This window comes from Rhinichthys klamathensis, unplaced genomic scaffold, assembly GCF_029890125.1.
Source record: "Rhinichthys klamathensis goyatoka isolate OS25496 unplaced genomic scaffold, OSU_Roscu_1.1 h1tg000127l_1, whole genome shotgun sequence".
In the NCBI taxonomy this organism is placed as follows: domain Eukaryota; kingdom Metazoa; phylum Chordata; class Actinopteri; order Cypriniformes; family Leuciscidae; genus Rhinichthys; species Rhinichthys klamathensis.
In genome coordinates, this window is record NW_026606664.1 from 3,064,135 (window position 1) to 3,077,106 (window position 12,972).

Here is a 12,972-nt window from a genome sequence, read left to right on the forward strand (position 1 = left end):
CCTGTATTTTTCCATAATGTGCCTCTATTTTGAAACATTGTTCTTGCATCCTTTAACTGTGTCATCCAAGTTTTGTAACGTATGTGCCCTTTACTTTGCATAAGGGGAAAAAAGCAACAATGAAAACACAAATAAATGCTGTACTGTAGTTGTGGCCACACACATATTACTGCTCATCACTATTGTTTCCTCATGCGAATGTGCATTATTTCCTGTTATCTCTGCTCTTTCATTGATAAAAAAAAATGACAACCTTGCTTGAAAAAGCTGCCCCAAAATAATTATAATAGAAGTATATACATTTTAATAATATTAAATTTAATAATATGCATACATTTAATGATATTATAGTTTATATTATAATAATTTATAACATTTAAATAGTACAGTAATATTTAGATATTGTAATACAATTATTTTCATATATAAATAATGCATGTAATAATTATAATAAATAATCATATGCATTTATGTATTTATTAATAAGTACTCAAATTACTGAAACTAAACTTTTCTAAATAGTGTAAATAGAGTTCTAGATATCAAAATAGTAATATGTAGATATTGTAATAAAATTAAATATAAATATGTAATATTTCTAATATAAATAATATAAAATGTATATACTATATAAATAATGCATGTAGTAATTATATTCTATTTAATTGTGTATATATTTTTTACGTTAGAATTAATATAATTGTAACATTTAGAGATTGTAATAATTATAATAAATATGTATGCATTTACTATAAGTATAGTTATGAATAGTAATAGTAATTACTATTAGCACACTCACACAGAACCTTATTCTACACACACACACACATGCAATTTTTTTCTCAAATTACTGGAAATTCACAAAATATTGCTTTAGACAAACTGTTTATTATCCATTGACAAAGTCCTTAATAATTTGAAACTTTTCTAAATAGTTTTGTCTAATTAGCAATATTTAACTATTGTAAAAGAATTTGTATAAATAATACATGTAATAATTATAATAAATATGTATTTATTTCGAGAATTTCACAAAAGTATTTGTCATTTATTTTTTTATATATTATTTATTTTACATAATATTTACTCAATAAATTACTTAATACTTAATTACTTAATTAAATAGTTTATTATCCATTGGTAAAGTCATAGGCCAATTACACGGCCTGGCCAAAATGTTTATCTGTTAAAAATTCTAAATAATATTTAAATAATAATAACTAATAATAATAAGAAGTGCGGTTGAAACGTGAGGGGGAACATGTGTATTACAAAGACCTTCTGGATGATTTTTTGTATCACAGTATTGTGGTCAGAGAGCAGCGTATGGGCCTCTAGCAGCATCCTTATTGAGGATCTGTGTGATTTGAGGGAAGAAGCTCTTCCTGAACCTGTCTGTGTTGACCCTGAGGCTGCACAATCGAGCAGAGCTGTTGTTTCATACAGTACAACTTAATGATTTTTATGACCTTAGTTGGAATGGCCTGCAGGTTAGGTACTTCAGCCTTAGCAACCATACAAGCACAGGATCTTGTGGTGCTGTTCCAATGCCATGTGCTAATCCCTCCTGATTGGATGATTTCAACAGTAATAGCGACACTAACGGGATGTCAGTGAATGATGTCTTTCTCTGTCTGAGATAATTGATTTCGTTCTCTCTCAGCCCCAAACTGGGAACGCACAAATCTCTTGAGCTGATGTGTCCGTGTTCGTTATCCGTGAGGTTGACTTTCTTTGTGTGTGTGTGTGTGTGTGTGTGTGTGTTCACAGCCTGCTTCAGTGACGGCCTCCAGCATTAGACAGCATAAGGCTAAGAGGAAAGCCGCCCAGGTGAGTACAAACCTGCGCTCTGCTCAAGCTCACCTCTGAGTTGTGGCTCTTTCACCTTTTCAACAAATCCTGCACGAATATACATATGCTGACAGGTATTGCAAATAGCGCTGTACATTTTGTGCATCTAATTATTAAAAAATTATAAGACGACGAGATAAAAATTAATGCAATTAATCTTGTTAGTCCTATTATTTTTTATTTATTTTTTTTACATTTATTTTAGCATTTTTGATTTTTCACGCAACAAACAGAACAACGATAACGATGACGAAAAAGAAAGATAATTATAATAAAAATAGAAAATAAAAAATACAATAACCTATGACAAAACAACAGAACAAATGCATGCAAAAAAATGTTATATATATATAATATATAGATATGTATGTAGAGATATATATATATTAGTGCTGTCAAACGATTAAAATATTTAATCGCGATTAATCGCATTAATGTCATAGTTAACTCGCGATTAATCGCATTTAATCGCACATTTTTATCTATTCTAAATGTCTCTTGATTTCTTTTTGTCCTATTATTTTTTCTCATTTTAATGCTCATCAACATGGAAAAGTGGATCGGCTTGATTTGTGCATGTTTTTTTTATTGAAAACAACATTGACATACTGTGTTCAATTTCACACTAACATTCTCACTTGGAGCAAATAATCTCTCACACAATGTAACACTGTCCATCAATAAAAGGGTGAAAGAAATACTGACGAGGTCCTGATATTGACGAGGGGGCGGAGAATTCGCATCAGCTGTGTGTGTGCTTGGCCATCATCAAGTGGTTTTTCAGACTGGACATGATGATGATAGCTCAGTTCACAACGACAAAACACACAGATCACTTTGGTCTTGTCAATGGAACCATTTGGCCAACTTTTTAAAAGTAAACTTTCCATTCAGAATCTTATTGGCATCCATTTCGGCGTCTCGCGCTCGTCATCCACTCAAAACGTAACGTTAACCAACTATTTGGCCGGCTCGCAGGCCCAAACAAGTGTGTGCGCGTGCCTGTTGTTTCCGGTGCCTTTTGTTTCCGGTCTAGCTAGATCCGCTTGCGCTTTCAAAACGTCCTCGCGGGGCGCAACCCATTGAAATGAATGGGTTTCATAGCGCAGCGCCGGGCATGCCGCGTCCTGTTGCAAAAGCATGTGAAAAAAAACTACAAAGTTTGCCAGGCCAAAAAGACCGTTAATCGCACGATAAAAAAATTAACGCCGTTAAAATAGGTTTGCGTTAACGCCATTAATAACGCGTTTAACTGACAGCTCTAATATATATATATATACACTGTATATATATATATATATATATATAATATAATATATATATCATTTTTATTTATTTTTTATTTATTTATTTTTGCAGCATGGGTGGATTTATTTGATCAAAAGATATTTGATCATACATTTAGTGCATGTAATTATTAAAAGTTATGATATGATGGTAAAAAAATTAACACTCAAGACTGGAGTAATGACATCACAGGAATAAATTACATTTATATATATATATATATATATTCAAAAAGAAAACAATATTACTGTTTTTACTGTATTTTTGATTAAATATACAGTATACAGCCTTAGTGACCAAAAGAGACTTTAATGATTCCAAACTTTTGACTGGTAGTCTGTTTGTGTGTAAATATAGTATATATATATATATATATATATATATATATTTATTTATTTTTATTTATTTAAAAAAAAAATTGTTCCAAAACATATTTTGTATAACATTTTTTAATTTATTTGAATCTTGAATATTGAAAATACTTCTAAAGTCTAAAAGTGAATGCTGTTATTTTGCTTTTTTAAAATTAGATTTTTTTTTATTTTTTTTTAGAATGATATCAGAATAAATAAAAAAACTTTCCAGGTTTAATTAAGATTTTGAATGCCTTTTAGTGTGTTCTCAGACTCAGATTTTATTTCTGAACATAATATTAGCTCTCTATGCTGGAGCTCAAATCGGCAGCATTCACTGCAATCTGATTCTCACTGGAACTGCATTGTCCGTAATGATCCGTAATTACGTCCCAGCTGCCTGTAATGATCACACTCTGAGTCTCTGTGCAAAGAAGCTGAATGCTGTATTTATTATGTGTCTGTTTCAAGATGTCTTTGTGTCCACTAATGTAAATGTCTAAGGCTGGTTTCCACTGACATCAAAGCACAACCCATCACAATCTGTTATAACCCTCGCCACATCCCAGAATTAAGAGAAATAATGAAAGAAAAGAGGACAAATATGCGCAAGCAAGCCCATGTTTCTGAGAAATGGTGTCTCTTCCCGGGAGACCTGCAAAAGAATCCCAATTTGAAATCTTCTAGATACCTCTGGAGTCGCCGTGTTTTGATTAAAACTGTTTTTTCTAGCAATTAATTTGAAATTACAGTAATTTGCCTAATTGCTCCTTCATCCATTAGTTGTATTCGGCTCCAGAGGTTACATGATTATTCACCACAATCAGAAGAATATGGGGCCCTCTAATTACACCCTGCAAATTTAATTAACTTTTCAGCTCATATCTGAAGGAAAACTCTCACTGCTTTCTATTTCTGATACTATTTTCCATAAGAAAATGTAAATTTAGATTTGAAAAAGGAACTGCTACAGAAAAAAAATAGAAGAATTACCTTTAATAGTATGTTGTAAACAAAGACTTTCCCATATATTGTGCGCAAAATAGTTTTTTGCCAACATAGCAAAATTAGCCTCGGTTGCTAATACCTGTATTCACATCTCTTGCACACATTAGCGGTCTTTCTCCCTCGATATCATTCTTCCATCATTCATTAGCTATTAATCAGCAGTAAGCGTGGCTCTCAGGAGCAGTGAAACATTATGGCATCCTTCTGCAAGCGCCGCTAATAGCTGATTAATGCTAATAGATCTGTTAGAGGCGGCTTATGTGAGCTACTATAGCTTCAGCTCTATTGAGAGATGGTTAGCCTTGATTAGACTCTGTTGTCACTGGTAAATGTGTTATTATTTTGCATGTACTGTATGTACATTTTGTATATCAGGAGGGTCCACGGATGTCCGCACACAGCCCAATTTTTGCAAGTGGTGCTCACTGCAGAGCCAAATGACGTCCAGCTCCCTCTCTCAGGATGTCATGGGTTGGGCTTGACCTTGTCCACTTGTTAAGTGATGGTCACATTCCCTATATTCATTGTAAAGCCAAGCTTCTAAGTGTTTTTTGTCGGTTAAGCAAGTGGTTGTTAAGTAACATAACTTGGCGCCCCCTGCTTCGGATTTAAGAGGTTAACGATTAATCGATTGGTAATGTAAACCATAATCGATTATGGGAACTAATGTTAATTGACCGTTCGCAAAAGCCACGCCCCCTAGTTACTGTTGCTACGCCCGTCAAACAAATGGTCAAACACGACCAGCGCCACAGATTGCCATGACGGGAAGAGGTGCGTCAGTGAACTTTTTTGGAGCAATACCTCCGCGATATCCTCCAGATCGAGGCAAAAGGGGTTACAGTATGCAGTGGAGGGATATATTCAAAATATAAAAATACGCAATGAAGGAGACACGACTACTATCGAGCCTAATAATGCTCTCAACCCGGTCTCAAGCGAAATCTGAGAAACCCCATGACCTGTAACGTTACCTCAAATGCAACCAGCACAGCCTTGAAGAAGATTTTATAAGCTGTTTCAGTGGCTAATTGTTTGGAGTTAGAAATATATAACTCGCGCTGCATATTTAGTAATTTTGCCTCAGATACAGGATTATTCATTCGCTTTAACAAGCAGGTTGTTCATTACCACGGCAACCGCTTGCGTGTCATGCTGAATGCGATTTTCGTGTTTAAAAAGTAACTATACATAATAGACGGAAAGATGCAGATAACCATACATTATTTCTATTCGTTACGATATTGATATGAACTGATGTTGTCAAGTAAGCTTCATGCGTTCCCCGTTGCGAACGAGCACTCCTCTAACGTTAGTCTAAACTGTAGCCTACGGGTGCTGCACTGTTGACTGCTGCTCATTTCCTCCCGAAAATATCATGTTAACAACAACACTTTAGAAAACGTACTTCCTTTGTGGATCCTCTTGATCTGCTTTCTCCATTTGTCTTTGACTAATCTCATTGTCTCAGTCTCACGCACGCTGCACGCGAGTTAACCATGTTCGACACATTTAACTGGGAGTGGGGCCGTCCACACTGTTTTTATCCATTGCAGGGACCGCGCACGTTGTGTTTTCGGCTTTTGAAACGGAAAGAACACAACTCCTCCAGACAATCTCTCGGGGTATCTAGTGTCCGATTTACAAACGCCGTGGGCACACCGCTTCACCATCTTGCTTGGAATCAATGTTTGACGGACCTGCTCACATAGTAACGGTTGCTATGATGTGTGATTGGACAATAGCCGTTTTGGGGGAGGGGCCTGCGAACGGTCAATTGATATCCCGACCCTAATAGAGAGAAAATTACTCCGAACATCCTAGAAATCGCATAGCAACATGCTAAAAACACCATAGAAATCGGTGACGTGCTAAAAACCACTCGGAACATACTAGAAACTGCATAGAGACATGCTAAAATTGATCCTATAAATCTCATAGGCGTGCTAAAAATGCTAAAAATCACTCGAACGTTCTAGAAATCACATCGAGACATACAAAAAATTACTCAGAACATCCTATAAATCTCATAGAGAAATGTTAAAAACCTCTCAGAACGTTCTAGAAATCACATTGAGACATGCTAAAAACCACTCCAAACGTTCTTGAAATCGCATTGACATGCTAAAAATGACTCAGAACATCCTGTAAATCTCATAGAGATGTGTTAAAAATGCTAAAAACCACTCAGAACGTTCTTGAAATCGCATTGAGACATGCTAAAAATCTCTCTGAACACCCTACAAATCCCATAGTGACTACTTTAGCAATAACAAAACCCTTCAAAAACACCCTACCCTATAGCAACTATATATCAATGTATAGCATCACATCTGTTCACAAGAATGGACCATTGACTAATGAACTTTGGGGTCCATTAAAACCACAATCAGTAAATAGTTTGTTGAGAATCTATAGAACGGTGTTAGTTGAAGTGCCTCGTATTGGGATGTTGATGATAACTTCAGCGGTGGCTTTCCACATATTATTCCCGTGTCCAATTCCCATTCTCTGACAATAGCAGTGTAGCAAGGTTAGATGTTGTGGGAAGGAGGTGGGAACCGGTGAACATTCAATAACTTTAATAACAAAATAAATAAACAGATCGAAAGTAAAGACAGCAGTCCCTCACGGACGACTGCTGTCATATAATAAAACGCAACATAAAATCCAGGCCTGGCCTCTCTCGATCTTCACTGTCGCCACTCCTTCTTTTATGCTTCCGCTCCTCCGTGAGCGATACGAGAACGGTGTATCGCGCAGGTGTCGCTCATTATCAATCACGCCTTCCGCCATTCTCTCACGGCCCTCGGCCTCGTCCTGCTCGCCACAAGCAGTTTTACGAGACTACTTCTTGTAATAGCCCGTTGCCTAATTTCTACTCCCTACCACCGACGTCGCCCGTCGGTGTATGAATGAGTGTGTGAATGGGTGAATGTGAGGCAAATGTAAAGCGCTTTGGTGGCCATTGGGTCTGTGAAAGCGCTATATAAATGCAGTCCATTTACCATTTACCATTTACAGCTTTCTTCATGCTCTTATCATCGTTCTCTCTTATTCATGCTTTGTTGGGGTTTCTAAGTGGGTTTGCTCTGCCTTTTGAGGAATAGTTCAACCAAAATTGAATAGAAAAGAATAAATCATTTCCCAGCATTATTCATTCATATTCATCTGTCACTGTTTATTTGTTAGCCTGTGTCCTTTGTAGTGTCTTTCCACAGTCTGTTGCATTACTCTCTCTCTCACACAGTCTCTTTGCTTTTCTATTCAAGCAGAAAGCAGGACAGAGCGGCGTCCCTCCGCCCATGCGCCTCCCCCCACCCTACAGACCCCCCAGCCTAGTACAGGAGGAGGAGCAGGAGGAGGAGGAGGAGGAGGAAGAGAGGGATGATGAAGAGCAGGCTAAAGGTGAGAGTCTGCTGATCGCGCCAATACATGCGACTGAACTCAATGGCTGTGATCGAAATTGCGTACTACCATACTAGTCTACTATTTCTCTAGCATATAGTATGGAGAGTTAGCAGAGTTTCTGTATGCATGGAATACCTGATTAACCTAATATTGGGACTGTTATTTGATTAATTTTGTAATTATCATTGTCATAATTATTAATAATAATACTAATTATTAATAAGTGATTATTAATAATAACATTAAACAAGAATAAAGAATGCTTGAATAATTAGATAATAAATAAGATAGATATTTAATTGAATAAAATTATGAATATTAATAAATATTTCCTTAAATTGACAGCCCTATAAATTACAAAGAAAATATGTTGTTCAGATATGTGTATTCATGGAATATAGTGTGCATTACAGCTGTCGATTTTATATGTATTTTAGTATACTTAATTATATCAAAATTATTCTTATTTTTTTATTAGTAGTATTAGTAGATGATTCACTGAAGAAGGCTAATTGCAGAAACATTTGATCTTGATCTATATGTGCTTCGTTGCATAATAAAACTAATAATTATTTATAGGGGTGCACGATTCGGAAAATGTCACGATTCGATTCGATACCGATTTTTTGTCTCAAGATTCGATTCAAAATCGATTTTCGATTCAAAAACGATTCTCGATTCAAAAAACGATTCGCAGTAGGCTATATAAATGTAGTTTACTTTTTCCTATGTGATTGATTGCAGTAGACACAATTTAAAAGAAAAAAACCCACAACAAATTAAATGTAGTTTGATATTACTTTATATGTCATCATACAAAAATTAAAAACTTTTGCAACTAAAAAGTGCAAAGTGCCAAGCTTTGGCCAGCTTTCAAATACATTTAATTCAAGTTTAAAAATAAAACTTAAATAAAAAGCTTTTACATTTAGCTTTAAAGTGCTGTAGTCAGATCAAACAAACAATTATGCTAAATGTGGTTTAAGGAGTACTTCAGCTAGGTTGACTGTTGAAATGTGAACTCGACTGGGCACATTGAACTTCCTAAAAATATATAGCTAAGCTACTAATGTCATAGAACCCTTGCGAAATTATTTTAAATAGATTTTAAAAAGCCACTGCAACTGGTAACATCTATGGTTAGATTGATTTGTTTAGATCCAGTGAAGTCGTTCATAGGCGTAATTTGCGGGTATCTCCAGTTAACTAGCAGAGCATTCATTTAGTTCGCTATTAAATAAGAGATCTGTTGTTTTTGAAATCAAGCTGCGCGCTCGCGTCCGCTGCTATGTGTCATGGATACAGTGTTCAGTGGCTCGCGCAGTATTCCCTCGGACGCGCGCTTCATATCGCCGTTGTGGTTCCGGTGAAATGACAAAATAAAATGCACACAAACGTGATGAACATATTCGGTTTTGATGAGAGAGAGAAAAAACTATACGAGTGCGGTTTAGAACCCATAACCTCTGACACGCTTGTCAAAAAGATCTACAGAACTCAAACATAAGATCTGCGGATCGATGCATTTATTCACGGGTTGAGCAGAGAGGCTGCACAGTTTGACCAGCGGGCGGCAAGAACTTGCAACGTAACTATTTATCAGACCGGCCCTCGCAGCCTCGAAACACTACCGGACCACCGGTAAAAGTCCCGACTCACCCGATTGTAACTTCGCCCGTGCACGCCATAAAAAAAAAAAAAAAAAAAATCGATTTTTGGAATTCTATGAATCGATTCTGAATCGGTAAAGATTGAATCGCGATTCAAATGTGAATCGATTTTTTTGCACACCCCTAATTATTTATTAAATATATTAAAATAAAAATAAATATATAATGGTTAAATAAATAGATATTGAATAAAATTGTTTATATGTAAATATTTTCTTAAATTATGTTCATTATTAATAATAGTAATAAATAAGAATAAATTATATTTTAATAAATACATATTGGATTGAATACTTTTTATTAATAACAAACAAATATTTCCTTAAATTGACAGCCCTATCAATTACAAAGAAAATATGCATTACTGCTTTCGATTTAATGTGTATTTTAGTATACTTATTTATAACAAAATTATTTTGTTATTATTGGTAGTAGTATTTTATTATTAAATATATTAAAAATACAAATATAATGGTTAATTAAATAGATATTGAATTGAATAAATTAATATTTTCTTAAATTATTTTAATTAGTAATAATAGTAATAAATACGAATACATAGTTTAATAAATACATATTAGATTGAATACAATTATTAATTATAAACAAATATCATCATTTGTGATTTAAATGCAATTAATTTTATTTAATAAACATATGTAATTAAGGTCCCCCCCCCTTTAATGACTGTATTTTTAAAAGATCTATTGACAGCCATACACGTTATACAGTCATACAATTAATTACAAAAAAAAGTATGTAATGTGCATTATACAACAGAGCATTTCACTGGATACTGTATCCCACAATGCAATGTATTATAGACGACAAGGAGAAATTTATATCCATTATGATAACTGGGCTGCACCTGCTGAATTAAACATACAGCATGGTCAGGTCATGTGGCTACTATATTCTGTTTGAACCATTCATCATTGCGCATATTGCTCAATATGCAGTAAGCACTACACTATTCTTCTATTCCGACCATTGCCAGTGTCTTAGCAAGTGACATACAGAAACATTATCTTTAAAAAAAAACTGTAGCCATCATGAGGCGTTCTCATCACAGCATTCCAGTAGCAGATCTCATTCCCTGAGACTGAGCTGGCAGACTTTCTCAGCGTCACACTGCGCGCAGCTCTAATCTCTTTCCAGTTTGATGGTCCTCAATATGCCGTTCGGGCAGTGCAGCGTCTCCAAATCTCTTTTTTATTCTTGTCCGCCACCGGCCCTTTGACTGGCTCTGTTCCCGGATGCCATCCGGCGAGCCCTTCTTGTAAAATCTTGTAGTGTGAAATTGAGTCTGTGTTGAGGTGTGCTGTGTTTAGGAGATGCCGAGTAGGATAGGTCCAGTTGAAGTGGTGTAGTGGTTGGAAGATTGGAAACTAAAACAAGGTGGGTTTGAACCTTACAAGGGGAAATACTGTACATGACCTTTCAGACCTTCACGTATAGAGGAATCATTCCATATTAAAATAGAATTGCTAATTAAATCCATACAGGATGTAGTTTGCCAAGTATTTTTGCATCTTGCTATAAATACTGAATGGTTCCTAGCTGTTTGTATGCGTTTCATTTGAGTTTCAAATTGTGTTGTACAAGTAGAAATTACAGATTAGCATGAAAAACAAGTGTGTATTATTAGGACATTTAAATTCATATATTTTTGTAGCAGTGTAGCATTTAGCTTCTCCGTTTGTGCAACATTGTATCTTTGGTGCATGGAAATTGTTCGTAAAGTGATTTTTAAATTTAAGTCAACATCTTGAGGATATGAAATATGAACTTGGAACTTAACCTCTTTAACTAGACGCTTGTTTTTGTTATTGTGTCCACATTTTGTATAAGCAGCTACCATTTAGTCATCAAGGCTAAATGAAAGTTTGGCTAAATCTACTTCTCAAGCTGTTACTTGCTATTTTCAGCTCATCATTTCCCACATTCTCCACGATTCAGACAACAATGTGATGGATAATGCATTCAAAGCTGCAGGCATACACTGTAACTGTGTAGCATTTAGCTCCTTTTAGCATTTAGCTTCTCTGTTCTTCAGTTCAATTGTTCTTATAGTGATTTTAAAGTAAAAGTCAACATCCTGAGGCTCTAAAATATGAACTTGGATCTTGAATCTTGAACACTTTGTTTTTGTTGTTCTGTCCAACTTGTGTGTAGGCTATAACTAGCTACCATTTAGCCAAAAAGATTCATGTAAAGTACTCCTCCTTAAGCAGCTATTTGCTAGTTTCAGCTCATTATTTACCACGTTCTCCACAGTTCGGACGACAAAGTGATGAAACATGCATAAAAGCTGCAGGCAACCACTGTGACTACTAGCATTTAGCTTCTGTTAGCGTTTAGCTTCTGCATTTTATGCAGAATACTGTATCTTTAATTCAGTTGTTTTTTTATAATGTCATTTTAAATTTCTAAAAGTCTTTCAAATATGAACTTAAGCTCTTGAATTAGACGCTTATGTTTTTGTTGTTGTTGTCTCAACGTCTTGTATGTAACCAGCTATCATTTAGCTAGCACGGCTACATTTTGACAAGTACTACTTCTTAAGCTGCTACTTGCTCATTATTTTTCCTCGATTCAGACAATACTGTAGATGATAAACACCTCTCATGGCTCTAGTCACTTTGGATCAGCAAATAATCTGTGGCATGAATTCTGCCTGTGAGTGTGAAGCTTGTCTTCTGGTGTGGTGATTTTGATGTTCGCATATGTTTGTCTACCTTCCCATCTGTCAGTGATAAATTACTTTAGGTTACCTCATCTAAAGCACTTGCTTCTGTGAATCCAAGCAAAGAATTTTTGATGGAAGTCAGTACTTGAGCTTTGCTGAAGGCCTCAACATGCTGAACTGCTTAAGTTAGAGGGGTTTTTCTTTTTCCACTCCAGCGCGTTGAGGACAACCTAGTCAGCAGTTTGCGTAATCCCTCGACATTAGAAAACGTCTGCTCGCGGATTAAGATAAGCGTAATATCGTGTCGGATTTATTGAATGTTGAATAAACACAATCTAAAAACTTTGCCTAAAACTTGTCGCAATAGGATTACAGGGCGTTTGCCTTGCAATGTAGGACGTGCGATAAGACGACCTTTTATGTCAGGATTTGCTGATGCGCATTCATTTTGTATTTTAAATTGCACACTATTACCAAGCAGTTATTGCTTAACTCATATTTGCTCTCCTAGGAATCTCTGTATGCAATTACGATATTCTGGCATATTGTATGCTGGACGTAGCGCCGCGTCTGCATCAGATTTATACGCATTCAAGAATGAGTGAATGCCGCCAGCTGTTCGAATCTGTGGCGAAGACAGGGGAGAAAGCTGTCTATTGTTTGAGGTTGAAACAGGGACCTTGAAGCAGCTATTTATCTCAGT

General features: G+C 35.6%; 1 protein-coding gene across 1 annotated transcript in view; it reads left to right on the forward strand.

Moving 5' to 3' along the window:
- patj (PATJ crumbs cell polarity complex component) overlaps positions 1-12,972 on the forward strand; it is a 133,404-nt gene that overhangs the window by 52,060 nt on the left and 68,372 nt on the right. The window contains exons 29-30 of the mRNA XM_056256551.1: positions 1,771-1,830; positions 7,775-7,907. Of these exons, the coding sequence (XP_056112526.1) occupies positions 1,771-1,830; positions 7,775-7,907 (193 nt within the window). The remainder of the gene's footprint in view (positions 1-1,770; positions 1,831-7,774; positions 7,908-12,972) is intronic.